The sequence below is a fragment of the Dasypus novemcinctus genome, chromosome 9 (genome assembly GCF_030445035.2).
Source record: "Dasypus novemcinctus isolate mDasNov1 chromosome 9, mDasNov1.1.hap2, whole genome shotgun sequence".
Taxonomy (NCBI): Eukaryota; Metazoa; Chordata; class Mammalia; order Cingulata; family Dasypodidae; genus Dasypus; species Dasypus novemcinctus.
This window is the reverse complement of record NC_080681.1, coordinates 127,500,969-127,516,119: the sequence shown is the minus strand read 5'-3', so window position 1 is coordinate 127,516,119 and position 15,151 is coordinate 127,500,969. Positions and strand designations below refer to the sequence as shown.

Sequence of the window (15,151 nt, the reverse complement as noted above, 5' to 3'; positions counted from 1 at the left end):
CTGGGAGTACTGAGCCTGGGAGAGACCTGGGAACAGTGAGCAAGGAGAGGCCCTGCACACATGAGGAAGAGGCGGGCTTGGGGACGCCTGGGAGAGGGGCTGCTGTCCCAGGGATGGTCAGGGGCCTCTCCAGACACTTCACTGGTACGGCATGACGCCAGAGAGGAAGAAGCGAATACCTGGAGGGAGACACACAGGAAGTGAGTTACATGCCTGGAGGCCACAGGCGGGGAGTAAGCAAGGACATCCCACCCTGAGGAAGTCCCCGGGAACAGCAGAGGGGCCCTGACCGGGGAGATCGGGGGCACGGTGGGGTCCTAAGAGCGGGTGGGGGAGGCACGGATCTAGCCACGAGGCCGGGGGCACTGAGGGGCCTGCAGAAGGGCTGGCAGGAAGGAAAACAACTGGACTCAGGTTTCAAAAGCCGCTCCCACCACTCTGTTCAAGAGAAGCCATTCTCTGAGACTTCCACACCAACCCTGGCTGACACCTCCCCAGTGGCCTTCCTGCCCCCAGTTTCTCATAAGCAAAAGAAAAAAGGCAGCAACCGCCTGCCTCAAACCACCCACTGAGGAGAGCTGCCTAACATAAGTCAAGGGTCTTCAAACTCTGGCTGCCAAGACAAGACACTGCCTGAGGCTCCAAGCAGAGGCAGGGGGCAACAGCACGGCCTCCCGCGGAACCCTGGGAAGACCCACAAACCCCTGCGGCAGCTGGGGCCCCACCTCCTGGGGCGGCTCACCACGTGATCAGCCTTGGCCAATGGGAGGAGCAAGCTGGACGCCGGCCTCCCTCCTGTCCCTCTTCTCTGGCTCCTCCCCTCCCCGTGAGAACAAGCCCCACCTGGCTGCGGGTGGGAGGGGCCAGGAGGGACCACGTGGAGCTCCACCTTGAAGGACGGGACCTGGCAGAGCCAGCCCGGATGAAACAGAGGGTTAAGCATTAACAGAAAGTTGCCATTACTGAGTCACTCTGTAGATGCCTCTTTACCTCCCGTGTTTTAAAAACTCGCCGAAGGTTAATATCTGAAATTACTGCAACTGACTAGACTGACCGGCCCTTTGTATAAGGCCATTTCCAACTGAAACCTGCCATTGTGATGATTATTCCATAGGCTCTTGCCTATGGAATATATACAATGGAATATTGTCATTGTATATGGTCATTTCTAAGACCTGCTATTAAGATGATTATTCCAGATTGAACATTTTTATTGAAATGGTAACTGCCCCATATATCCTTTTGAAATTCATAAGAAAAACCTTGTAACTGACCCTCATGCTATAGCCCTCATCCCCAGATGCCCTGCTCGCTGCTAACAATTGTCTTGTGATTAAAATAACCTTGTGACTCATCCCCATTTTATATCCACTCCCCATCCTGTCGGCCCCTTAATGTTTATTAATGAGGAGCCCCACCCCCAACTACTTATTAGCATACACTGCTAAATCTGGGTGTTATAAAATTATCAGGATTACTGCAGTTCCAGGAGGTAGATTTCGGGCTCGTAGGCCAGGGACCTCCTTTGCTACATGCAAACAAACACTTTCTCTCTCTGAAACCCCAGTGTCTCAGGAATTGGTCTTTAAAGTGCACCAGGGAGAAAAACAAAAGAAAACAACACAAAAAAAGCCCACTTTCGCTTGGTATCAAAACCACACAGAGCGCAGGCGAGGGATGAGATCACAGGGGCACACAGCTGGGGATGAGAGACCACATGGAGCACAGCTGGGGGCTCCCAGCCAGGCCACCCTAGACCAGCCAGCCCCCAGCTCAGCCGCCTGCTCAGTGCAAAGATGCAAGGATTTCTTTAAAGTCCCTCAAAGTACACAAGATTCCAATAAGCAAAAACCTGGGTGCACACAGAAGAACATCACAGCAGGGCCATAGTGACCACAATTCTAAAGCAGCCAGAAGCCCATCAACTGTGGACTGGGTGAAGAAATCACGGTGCCCTCTCAGGAGGAATGCTGCCCAGCGCAGGAAATGGACTCAAGCTCACTGACGGCAAGGATGAATCCACGGCACCATGCTGAGCCCAAGAAGCAAACAATAGAAGGAAAAGTATGACTTTATTTAAATAAAGGTCAAAAACAGGCATGCCTTTGTTGTTCAGGGATGCTGATCTGAAGGTGGTAAAACCACAGAGAAAAGCCAAGAGAGATGACTGTGGAAGCCTGGCTTGGAGGGTGTGAATAGGCAGGAAGAGACCTGTGGGAGGCTTTGCACGTGCTAGTTACAAGGTGCTCCCTTTCTAACTCTTCATTATACCGTACATTTAATATTTTGCATGCTTTTCCATAAATATAATTTCACAGTAAAAATCATAAGAAATAAAAGTAGCTTTAGGTGATAATAAGCTATAACCCACACCAGTTTCTCAGCCTTCTGCTGGTGAAGTGTCTTTCTTTTTGTTTCAAAAGTCAAAAAGTGAAGATTCTTCAGGACTTCCAGGAAGATGGATGATTAGAAAGGCTCACTTCTCTCCCATAAAAATAGCTAGAGGGCAGGCAAAAACTGTCCAGAAAACTAATCTAGGGCACAGGACACCAGGGGAAGGCTAGACACCACCCAAAGGCAGACGGATGAAGGAAAGGAGTTTCAGGTAGCTGGAAAAATCCCATGAGTAAAGCTGCAGCAGCTGCTGCTACCACCCATCCCCCTATCAGAGCAAACGGCCCTGGATCCTTTGGCCCCTGGCAGGGGGCTACAGAATTCAGGGGTTGCAGGGTTCTCTATGCCAAGAAAGGGAAGCGGGAGGACACAGCCTATAACAAATTTGGATTTTGACTGGTGAACCTGGTCTGCTGTGTTGGAGGGGTTCCATGCTTCCAGGCCAAGTAGGGCCACGACACTGATGCCAAGAGCCAGCACGGATCTGAAGATAATTGCCTTCTCAATCACCCTCCCCACTGCCCTGAGCTGGTTGCTGTTGACACAGGGAAGGAGGGTGTGACCAACCAAGGGAGGAGAGCAGCTTTAGAGAAAGTTTGTTTGAGGGGCTTGGCTCTGAATAGCCTGCTCTGAGGGACACTGTTTCTGCACCACCTGCCCAGGCGGGGTTACGGTGAATGCATCCCCCCTAGTATCTGGGGTCTGAGCTGAAGAGCACCATCTGCAGGCAAACCAGGCAAGTGCATGCAAAGAAGGGAAAAGTAATAAAATAAATAAAAGAGACAATCTGGCATCTTTACTGCACCCCTCTCCAAGGCCTTTGGAAACTGGCCTGCACCCCATTACTGGGTGCTTAGCCCTGATTTAAGCAGTTAAACAGAGGCAACCCTAAGTAAATGGAACAAGCTGAGCCAAGAATCAAAGAACAGTGGTAGCACACAGCTACTCAACAGCAAATCCCTAGGCAAGAGAGAGAAACTGGCCATCCAAATAAACACACCACCAAAGAGATGCCTAGACATCGGCAAAAAATTACAAGCCATACTAATAAAAAGGAAACTATGGTTCAGGCAAAAGAACAAATCGAAGCTCCAGATGAGACACAGGACTTGAAACAACTAATCAATAATGTTCATACAAATCTCCTAAGTTGAAGGACAACATGGCTAAAGAAATGAAAGATATTAAGACGACACTGGGTGAGAACAAAGAAAATTTTAAAAACATGAATAGAAAATAACAGAACTTATGGAAATCAAAGACACAATAAGAGAGACTAAAAATATAACAGAGGCATACAACAGCAGATATAAAGTCATAGAAGAATCAGTAACATAGAGGATGGAACAGCTAAAATTGAAGAGAGAACAGAGAAAGAAAAAGAATGGAAAAATGAGTAGGAGCTCAGGGAGCTGAATGACAGCATAAAGCTCACCAACATGCATGTTATGGGAATTGCAGGAGGAGAAGAGAAGAGAAAGGGGGCAGAAAGAGTATTTGAGGAAATAGCCGAAAATTTTCCAGCTCTCATGAGAAGCATAAATGTACGTGTCCAGGAAGCAGAGTACTCCAATCACAATAAATCCAAACAGACCTACTCCAAGACACATAATATGCAGAACGCCAAATGCCAAAGATAAAGAGAAAATCCAAAAAGCAGCAAGGGAGAAGAAGTGAAACATCACATAAAAGAGACGTCCAGTAAGATTTAGTACGGATTTCTCTTCAAAAGCCATCGAGGCAAGAAGGCAGTAGAATAATATATTAATAATTAAGGCACTGAAGAGAAAAACGGCCAGCCAAGATTTCTTTATCCAGCAAATGTGTCCTTCAAATATGAGGGTGAGTTTAAAATATTGTCAGATAAACAGATAAAGAGAGTTTGTAAACAAGAATCTGGTTCTGCAAGAAAGGGAATTCTGCAGCCATAAAAATAGAAAAAAATTAAAGAAAGAAAGGAGAGAAAGGCATGGAAGAGAGTACAGAAGGGAAGACTTTCAGAAAGGGTAAACAAAAGCGTAAAAAGACAGACAAAAGTAAGATATGACATACGAAAGCCAAAGGGTAAAATAGTTGAAGTACTGCCTTTACAGTAATAACACTGAATGTTAATGAATTCAGCTCCCCAGTCAAAAGACTAGGCTGACAGAATGGATAAGAAAACACAAGCTGTCCATCTGTTGTCTGCAGGGGACTCACCTTAGATCCAAGGATGCAAATAGACTGAAAATGAAAGGCTGGAAAAAGATATTTCACACAAACAGTAACCTAAAGATAAAAGAGGTAGCTTTACTGGTGTCAGACAAAGCAGACTTCTAAATGCAAAAAAAAAAAAAAGTGATAAGAGATGCAGAAGGCCATCATATATTAATAAAAGGGACAATCTACCAGGAAGGAGTAAGAGTCATAAATATCTATGCACCTAACCAGGATGCCCCAAAATACATGACACAAACTCTGGCAAAAAAATGAAAGAAAAAATAGACATCTCTACAAAATAGTTGGAGACTTCAACATGCCACTCATAAATAGAACAACTAGACAGAAGATCAATAAGAAAATAGAGAACTTGAACAATATGATAAATGAGCTAGAACTGACAGACACATATAAAACATTGCACCCCAAATCAACAGGTTATACATTCTTCTCAAGTGCTCATGGATCTTTTTCCAGGATAGACTACATGTTGGGTCACAAAACAGTTCTCAATAAACTTAAAAAGACTGAAATTATACAAAGCACCTTTTCTGATCATAATGGAAGGAAGCTGGGAATCAATAATAGGTGGGAAAGGGGGGGAATTCACAAATATATGGAGGATAAACAGCACATTCCTAAGCAATCAGTGGGTCAAAGAAGAAACTGCAAGAGAAATTAGTAGATATCTCAAGATGAATGAAAACAAAAACATAATTTATCCAAATTTATGGGATACAGCAAAGGCAGTGCTGAGAAGAAAATTTATGGCCCCAAATGCATATATTAAAAAAGAAGAAAGAGCTAAAATCAAAGACCTAACTGTACACCTGGAAGAGCTAGAAAAAGAACAACAAACCATTCCCAAAGCAATCAGAAAAAAATAATAATAACAAAGATTAGAGCAGAAATAAATTAACTTGAGAACAAAAAAACTATAGAGAAAATCAACAAAACCAAGAGCTGGTTCTTTGAGATCACTAAAATCAACAGGCCCTTAGCTAGACTACCAAAGGAAAAGAGAGAGAAGATGCAAATAAATAAAATCAGGAATGAAAGGGGGGAAATTACGACTGACCCCAAAGAAATAAAAAGGATCATAAGGGGATATTATGAGAAACTGTAAGCCAACAAATCAGAGAACCTAGATGAAATGGACAAATTCCTAGCAATGCACAAACACCTACACTGAATTTATAAGAAATACAGGAACTCAACAAACCAATCACAAGTAAGGAGACTGAATCAGTCATCAAAAATCTTCTAGCAAAGAAAAGTCCAGGACCAGATGGCTTCACAGGTGAATTCTACCAAACATTTTGAAAAGGATTAATAGCAATCCTGTTGAAACCCTTCCAAAAAACTGAAAAGGAAGGAAAATTACCCAACACATTTTATTAAGCCAACATCATCCTAAAATCAAAGCCAGATAATGATACTATAAGAAAATTACATACCTATCTCTCTAATGAACATAGATGAAAAACTTCCCAACAAAATATTTGCAAACCAAATCCAACAGCACATTAAAAGAAGTATATACCACCATCAAGTAGGTTTTATTCCTGGTATGCAAGGGTGGTTTAACATAAGAAACTCAATTACATTAACAGATTGAAGGAAAAAAACTGCATGATCATCTCGACTGATGCAGAAAAGGCATTTGACAAAATCCAGCACCCTTTCTTGATAAAAACACTTCAAAAGATAGGAATAGAAGGAACATCCCTCAGCATTATAAAGGGCATATATGAGAATCCCACAGTCAACATCATACTCAATGGGGAGAGGCTCAAAGCTTTCCCTCTAAGATCAGGAACAAGACAAGGATGCCCACTGTCACCACTGTTATTCGACATTGTGCTAGAAGTTCTAGCTAGAGCAATCAGGCAAGAAAGAGAAATAAAAGGCATCCAAATTGGAAAAGAGGAAGTAAAACTCTCACAGATAACATGATCTTATATTTAGAAAAATCCGAAAGATCTATGACAAAGCTATTAGAGCTAATAAATGAGTTCAGCAAAGTGGCAGCATACAAGATCAACACATAAAAATCAGTAGTGTTTCTATACACTAGTAATGAGCAAGCTGAAGAGGAAATCAAGAAAAAAATAATTCAATTTACAATACCAACAAAAAGACTCAAATATCTAGGAATTAATTTAACCAAGAATGTAAAGGATCTGTATTCAGAAAACGACAAAACACTGCTAAAAGAAATCAAGGACCTAAACAAATGGAAGGACATTCCTTGTTCATGGATTGGAAGACTAAACATCATAAAGATGTCAATCCTACCCAAACTCATTTATAGATTCAATGCAATCCAAATCAAAATTCTAACAGCTTACTTTACAGAAATAGAAAAGTCATTATCAAATCTATTTGGAAGGGAAAAGGGTTCCAAATAGCCAAAAAACATCCTAAAAAAAAGAGCAAAATCAGAGGACTCGTGATTCCTGACCTTGAAGTGCATTATTTAAAGCTATAGTGGTCAAAACAGCCCAGTATTAGCATAAAGATAAACACATTGATCAATGGAATCAAATTGAGCGTTCAGAAATAGACCTGCACCTCAATAGTCAACTGGTTTTTTATAAGCCTACCAAGTCTACTTTACTGGGACAGAACAGTCTCTTCAACAAATGGTACTGGGAGAACTGGATATCCCCAACCAAAAGAAAGAGGACCCCTATCTCACTCCCTATACAAGAATCAATTCAAAATGGGTCAGAGACCTAAACATAAAACTCCTGGAAGATAATGTAGGGGAAAATCTTCAAGATCTTGTAGTAAGTGGGGGTCTCTAAAACCTTAAATCCAAAGCATGAACAACGAAAGAAAAAATAGACAAATGGGACCTCCTCAAAATTAAATACTTCTGCACTTCAAAGGACTTTGTAAAAAGGGTAAAAAGGCAGTCAACTCAATGGGAGAAAATATTTGGAAATCACACATCTGACACATATCCATGATATATAAAGACTTGCTGATGCTCTATTCTGGAATTGTGGTGATTAGTAATGGAAGTAAATGTGGCGTTGAGGTGGAGACAGTGGCCATGATGGCTGCTGGGAGTGGGGAGTGGGAAGAAGAGATGTGATGTGGGGGCGTTTTCAGGACTTGGAGTTGTTCTGGGTTGTGCTGCGGGGACAGTTACTGGACATTGTGTGTCCTCCCATGGCCCATTGGGTGGACTGGGGGAACATGTAAACTTAAATGTGGACCACTGACCATGTGGTGCAGCAGTGCTCAGAGATGTGTTCACCGAGTGCAGTGAGTGTCCCATGATGTTGGAAGAGCTGGTTGTTGTGGGAGGAGTGGGGTGAGGGGGGTGGGAGGGTATATGGGGACCTCATCTTTTTTTAATGTAACATTAAAAAATAAAGACAAAAAAAAAAAAAAGAGATTCTACAACTCAACAATAAAAAGACAAATGACCCAATTTAAAAAAAACAAAATGGGCAAAAGACCTGAACAGACATTTTTCTAAAGAAGAAACACAAATGGCAAAAAAATACATGAAAAAATGCTCAGCATCACTAGCTATTAAGGAAATACAAATCAAAGCTGCAATAAGATATCATTTCGCACTATTAAAAACATAGAAACCACAAGTGCTGGGGAGGATATAGAGACAGGAATGTTTATCCACTGTTGGTGGGGCTATAGAATGGTATCTCCACTGTGGAGGCTGTTTGGCTATTCCTAAGGAAGTTAGATATAGATCTACCATGTGACCTGGCAAAACCACTACTATGCATGTACCCAGAAGAACTGAGAGCAGGGACACAAACAGACATCTGCACACCAATGCTCACAGCAGCGTTATTCACAACTGCCAAAAGATGGAAACCACCTAGTGTCCATCAACCATTGAATGGATAAACAAACTGTGGTGTCTACACACGATGGAATACGCAGCTGTGAGAAGAAAGAAGTCATGAAGCATATGACACCATGGATGAACCCGAAGACATGTGGAGTGGAGCAAGCCAGACATAAAAGGACAAACACTATGATTTTGCTTTTATGAACTAAATATACTAAGCAAACTTATGGAGTTAATAGTTAGCATGTAAGTCATCCGATAATAGAACGTGGTTAGAGAACGGAAAGCTGAGGTTTAATCTGTGCAGAATTGGTAAAGAAGTTGTTTGTAAATGTATGGAAATCAACAGAAATGGTGAAAGCTTTGTAACTACCAGCGCTAGCATATGGGTATGATAATGTTTGAAAGGGAAAGTCTAAAGACAGGTGTATCACCAGGAGGAAAACTAAAAAAATGAAACATGGGACTGGATAGTACAGTGAAACTCCTTGTGAAAAATGAACATGGTTAATAATGAATATATAAGAATGTTTTTCTCTGAAACAGAACAAATGTACATTACTGTTGTAAGAGGCTAATACCAAGGTGATATCTGGGCAAAAATACAACCTATTAAAAAAACAAACTCTATACAGTAGTGCATAGTAATATATTACCATTTTTCCATCAATGGTAAAAAAAAAAAAAGTAAAAGAAAGCATGCTAAGTGAAAGAAACTAGATAAAAAGTACTATGTACTGTTTGACTCCATTTATGCAAAATATAAATACAAATAAATTACAGAGACAAAAATAGATCAGCAATTATGTGTGGCAAGGGATGGATAGAAAGATTGAGAGGTGACTACTTTAGTTTCCTTTTCTTTTTTGGGATTAATGAAAATGCTCTAACATTGATTAAAGTGATAAATGCACAACTCTGTGATTATACCAGGTGCCCTTGATTGCACACTTTAGGTGAATTTTATGTTCTATGAACATATTTCAAGAAAATTGATTTAAAGGGAAGTGAAGACTCTCTGCTGTCCTAAGCGCCCCGCCACCCTCACTCCCTGGGGTGACTCCTCTTTTATAACTGAGATAATGAGATAACAGCCTTTTCTCTCCCCATCTGGAGATGGCCTCCTCCATCTCAACCAGCAGACAAGCAAGCAAGGAGGTGTCGGTGCTCGTGGCACAGAGCAAAGAAGAAATTAAAAGAAACAGTCTGCAGAGCATCTCACATGCTCACTCCCACCTCTGCTGGGAATAGAAGCACTGAGGCTGGAGAGGCTGCGTGCCAGCAGATTTGTGCCCATCTTTTGTCCAGATGAAGGAAATAGAACAAGAAGTCCCCCCAAACCTGCCAGGTTTCTCCCCTGGGTCCTCGGGCATGCAAACAAGCTTCTGAACAGAAAGACTGAGCAAATCCTTATCACGATGCGCTCATGCCACTGCCCAAGCGGGTGTGTTAAAAACAGCAAGCCAGCTCACAGATGGCACGGCAAAGAAAGCATCCAGTGTGTCTTGCGCAGAAGGTAAGTGCCAGCTGTGAAACTGGCTCACAGATGACCAGGTCACGGTTTATCATCTTTCTTCTTGTGGCCAGAGGCAAAGAGGCCTGCAAGTCACCGCCTCACACACACCTAAATCCCAGGTGACCCCTGGCAGGGCACTTCTGAACCACAGAAGACAGGGCAGGTGGTCTCCAAGCAACAAGACCCAGCAACACACACACACACACACACACACACACACACAGGTTCTTGCCTGTGGATGAGGCTGGAGTTTGCTACCTTCGCGGGCAAAAGGGCTGAGATTTCTAAACATCCCCTGGAAATGAGCCAAACAGCCTCAAAGTGTCCTCTGTCAATGTAGTCTATTTTATGGGTTTCCCTGTGTTCGTTTAATGACATCAATTACTTTAAATAAAGAACTGCTTCAAAATAAATCAAAATTAATATTGGCTCAAAAAGATTATTTATCTACCTCTATTCACAGCAGCCTGATTCCCAACTTCCAAAAGGTGCACGCAGCCCGTGTCTGTCAGCAGAAGAATGGGTGAGCCAGACCCCGGAGCAGTGCTCAGCCATGAAAAGAAAGGCGTTCTGCTACGTGCCACTACATGGGCCTTGCAGACACCGTGGTAAGCGAAATAGGCCAGACACAGAGGGACAAATACCAGATGAATATCGGATGATTCCGTACATGAAATCTCTAGAATAAGCAAATGCATGGAGACAGAAAGAAGACCAGAGGTTCCGGGGGGTGGGGGCCATCAACGAGGATGGGGAGCTGACACTCAGTGGGGTCAGAATTTCCGTTTGGGGTGAGAGAAGTTTAGGTCATGGATGGTGATGGTGGGAGCACAACACTGACAGTGAGGACCACTGAATACTGAAAAGGGGCTAACATGGAGAATTTTTCACTGTACATGTGTTACCACAATAGGATTTTTAAAAATTAATATATAAAAGAATTAAGGTTAAAACCAGGACCAGACAGGATTCAAACGCAAGTCTGAGTCTCAGGATAGCAGCGCCTCTGTCACCACAAAAGGTAGGCTGATGGAAGGCGGGCACCACAGAGGCTTCCAGGGGAAACAGCAGAACGCTTTAAATGTAAGTTAGGGGACAGAGAGAGTGTCCCTCTTCAGCCACAGAAAGGGGGGAGGAGACCCAGGCCATCGGTGGCCGCCGCCCCAGCGACACCAGGCATGGCAGCTGCCCAAGGCTTGGTGGCATGGTGTCACCAGAAGCCAGGCTTGACAAGGCAGCCCCGGCGTGGGACAGTACCTCCCGGAAGTGATCGCTAACAAGGAGCTCCAAAAGTTCTTCCTCAAACTTCTCAAGGGAGGGATACAGGGTGAGGAAGACATCATCCAAGTACCACGTGACAGGCTTCTGAAGGCGCGGCTTCCGAAGGACGTCACCTGAAATGAGAGGACCCGGACTGGTCATCCTTGGGAAGACAGCCAGAGGCACCCAGAGGGCTCTCACCTGTCCAAGGTCTAGGTGCATGGGTGGAGGTACCCACGAGCAAAGAGGACAGCTGAGCCCACCACTCAGAAAGAACACTAAATTAAAACCCACCTCGGTTCATGATGAACCACTGAATTTACTAAACAATAGCAAATTTCATTTGCAGTCCAAATTCCATCCCAAATCTCCTCCAGGAACAAATTTTCTAACTTGGCAATTCAAAGAACACAGAATACAAAAATGCAAAGCAAAGCACCAGCTGGTGATGCAACTAGAAAAAGACCTTGAATAAAAGGGGGAAATAGTAAAGACAAAGGAGTTCATACGGCTAAGAGACTTCAAAATGAGTCAGGGGGTCATCAGAGGGGTGGTGCTTACATACTTCTCAGCAGGATCCCAGAGACAGCCAAAGTAGATACAACCCCAGGCAGTGGTGCTCCTGAGGGCTACAGAGACACCCAGGTCCTACAACCATGGCAGATGGCTCTGGAGTTCAGTGCCATGTCAGTGGGCCCTACTTTGGAATTTGAGTGCCTTAGTGTGATGGAGTTGGATTCAGATGTGACCTCTCTACACATGCCTCTTCTGTCACTTCCTTATTTTATTTTTTTAAAGTTAATAGTTCACACAAAACGTTACATTAAAAAAAAGAGATGAGATGTGGAGCCGCCTTTGGGACTTGGAGTTGCCCTGGATGGTGCTTCAGGGGCAATCACCGGACATTGTAAATCCTCCCAGGGCCCACTGGATGGAATGTGGGAGAGTATGGGCCATGATGTGGACCACTGACCATGAGGTGCAGAGATGCCCAGAGATGTACTTGCTGGGTACAATGGATGTGTCATGATGAGGGGAGTGAGTGTTGCTGGGGGGGGAATGGTGGGATGGGGGTGGTGGGGCTGAATGGGACCTCATATATATATATATTTTTTTAATGTAACATTTTTACAAAATCAATTAAAAAAAAAGAAACATAAGAGGTTCCCATATACCCCACTCCCCACCCCCTCACCCCCATCATTTTTTTAATTATATTTTTGAAGATACACAGGTCACAAAAAATGTTACATTAAAAAATATAAGGTTTCCATATACCCCATCCCCCCTACACCCCACTCCTCCCACATCAACAACCTCTTTCATCATTGAGGCACATTCATTGCATTTGGTGAATAGATTTTGGAGCACTGCTGCACCGCATGGATTATAGATTACACTGTAGTTTACACTCTCCCCAAGTCCAGTCAGTGGGTTATGGCAGGATATATAACATCTAGCATCTGTCCCTGCAATATCATTCAGGACAACTCCAAGTCCAGAAAATGGCCCCACATCACCTCTTTTCTTCCCTCTCCCTGACCTCAGCAACTACCGTGGCCACTTTCTCCACATCAATGCTACAATTTCTTCCATTACTAGTCACAATAGTTCTATAGTAGAATATCAGTAAGTCCACTCTAATCCATATTTTATTCCTCCATCCTGTGGACCCTCGGATGGTGATGTCCACTCCATCTCTATATCGAGAGGGGGCTTAGATCCCACGTGGCTGATGGATGCAATTCTCCTGCTTGCAGTTGTAGGCCCTCTCGGTCCCCGGGTGTGGTGGTTGACCATATTCATAAAATTTGATTTTCAAAACCAAGAAAAAAAAAAAAAAAACCCCAGCAGCGCAGGGGAGCGGGGAGTGGGGAAAATAAATAAGAGTTTTCCTTTGAGAAAATAAAAGAATATAGGGAATTCCCATATACCCCACGCCTCACCTTTTCCCCCTCTCCCCTATTAATAACATTTTACCTGTGGATGGTACATTTGTTAGAAATGATACAAATATTGAAGCATTGCTATAAACCATGGTCAATGGTTTACATTATGGCTCACACCTTGAACCACATACCTTTACAGGTTTAGATGAAATTTAAAATGGCCTGTATCCATTATTGGGAGATCATGCAGAACAATTCTAACGCCCAAAAAATGCCCTATGTTCCATCAATTCTATTCTTTCCTCTCCCTCCACACATAAGCTGCAGTAATCATTAAGTTTTGATTTTTGAAGAATAAGTTTCAAAGCTACTTGCGATAATATAGAGGGCTTGACATATTGGTCTGTTTTCTTTTACTGGGCTCTGCCTGTGTTCTCAAGGGATTCTCGATTTAAAAAAAAAAAATCGTACTTTGTTATTTTTTAAACTGTTTCATTTTCTTATTAATTTTATTTGGTTATTTTGTTGGTTTCATTTTGGGGGAGGTTTTGGCTCACAGAAGGGTCACAACTGTGGCCAGGGAGATAAATCACTAGTGTGGGGTGTCGGCGGTGGGGGTATGTGTGGGGAGGGGTGCACCTGGGGCATGCCTCTAAGGCATATGAATGTGTTCAAGTGGTCATGGGGCCCTGTCTCAGTGGGTGGAGACCCACACAATAACCCAAGGAATACTGAATTCCCATCCTGGGGAGTTCTGCTACATCCTCTAATAGAACACCAAGAATTCCCCAAGTACAAGGGCAGTGCCTAGTGAAGGAAGACAGACCATGACACCAGGCCCTTGATATTGATGATGGTACTTATGAACGTTTTCTTGTGAAATTGAAACTTAGCCTAGTATTACATTTTGCCTAACAGTTACCTCTGAAAGCCTCCTTGTTGCTCAAATGTGGCCTCTCTCTAAGCTAAACTCAGCATATAAATGCACTACCTCCCCTGCACCAGAGTGGGACATGACTCTAGGGAATGAGCCTCCCTGGCACCAAGGGATTATTACCAAGAGCCAACTAGCAATGCATCTGGAAAAAGACCTTGACCAAAGGAGGGAAATGGCAAATACAAATGAGTTTTCATGGCAAAGAGATTTCAAAGTGAGTCAAGAGATCATTCCAGAGGTTACGCTTATGCACATCTCAGCAGGATCTCGTCTGCCATAGGAAACAGTGCCTCAAAAAGCAGGGTTCCTGAGGACTTACAGACATCCAGATATTAAAAGCAGGACAGATAAGCTCAGGAATTCAGTACCCTGCCAGTAGGCCTTACTCTGGAATTTATGCTCCCCAGTGTAACAAAGTTAGACTCATTTGTATTTCCCTACACATGGCTCTTCTGCTCCTTTTATTTGAACCTATAATTAGCACTATACTTGTTAGATATATGTCCCAGAGACTTAAATCTTTGGTCTCATGTGCTAATTAGCCATGAATCTCAGCAGAGTTGTAACACCTACTCTCCAGTTCATTGGACTCACCCGGGACAACAAACAGGAGATGATGATGGACAACACCCATCCCAAGGAACAGAGTGTATGCAACTGCAAACAAGATAGTTCCATCCATCTTTCCCATGAGATTTAAAGCCCCTCTCAATTAGAAACAGAATAGGCATCACCATCCCAAAATCCCCAAGATTGGGGAATGAAAAACGAACTAAAGTAAATGTACTAATATTCTATTATAAACTTATTATTCTAGCAATGGAAGGATTTTTATCACTGATATAAAGGCAGTGGCCACCAGAGGTTCTGAAGGGAGGAAGAGGAAAGAATAGGTGTAATTGGGGGCATTTTGGGGACAGTGGAATTGTCCTGCATAACACTGCAATGATGCATAACAGGCCATTAAATATTTTGTCATAACCTACAAAATTGTGTGGGATAGAGTATAAACAATAACGTAAGCTATAGTCCACAGTTAGTAGCAATGTTTTGATATGTGTTCACCAATTGTAAGAAATGTACCACACTAATGAAGGATTTGTTAATGTGGGTAAGTGTGAGAG

The 15,151-nt window shown here is 43.0% G+C and overlaps 1 protein-coding gene across 42 annotated transcripts in view; it reads right to left on the bottom strand.

The window, feature by feature from the left end:
• NPHP4 (nephrocystin 4) overlaps positions 1-15,151 on the bottom strand; it is a 167,644-nt gene that overhangs the window by 101,617 nt on the left and 50,876 nt on the right. For 38 of the 42 annotated variants that reach the window (XR_011649774.1, XR_011649780.1, XR_011649775.1 and 35 more), the window contains one exon: positions 11,199-11,335. The exons of the other annotated variants lie outside the window; for them this stretch is intronic. Coding sequence is in view for 25 of the 38 variants with exons in the window: in XM_058304571.2 (XP_058160554.1) it covers positions 11,199-11,335 (137 nt within the window). In the remaining 13 variants the exon portion in view is untranslated. The remainder of the gene's footprint in view (positions 1-11,198; positions 11,336-15,151) is intronic. 42 annotated transcript variants of the gene reach the window in all.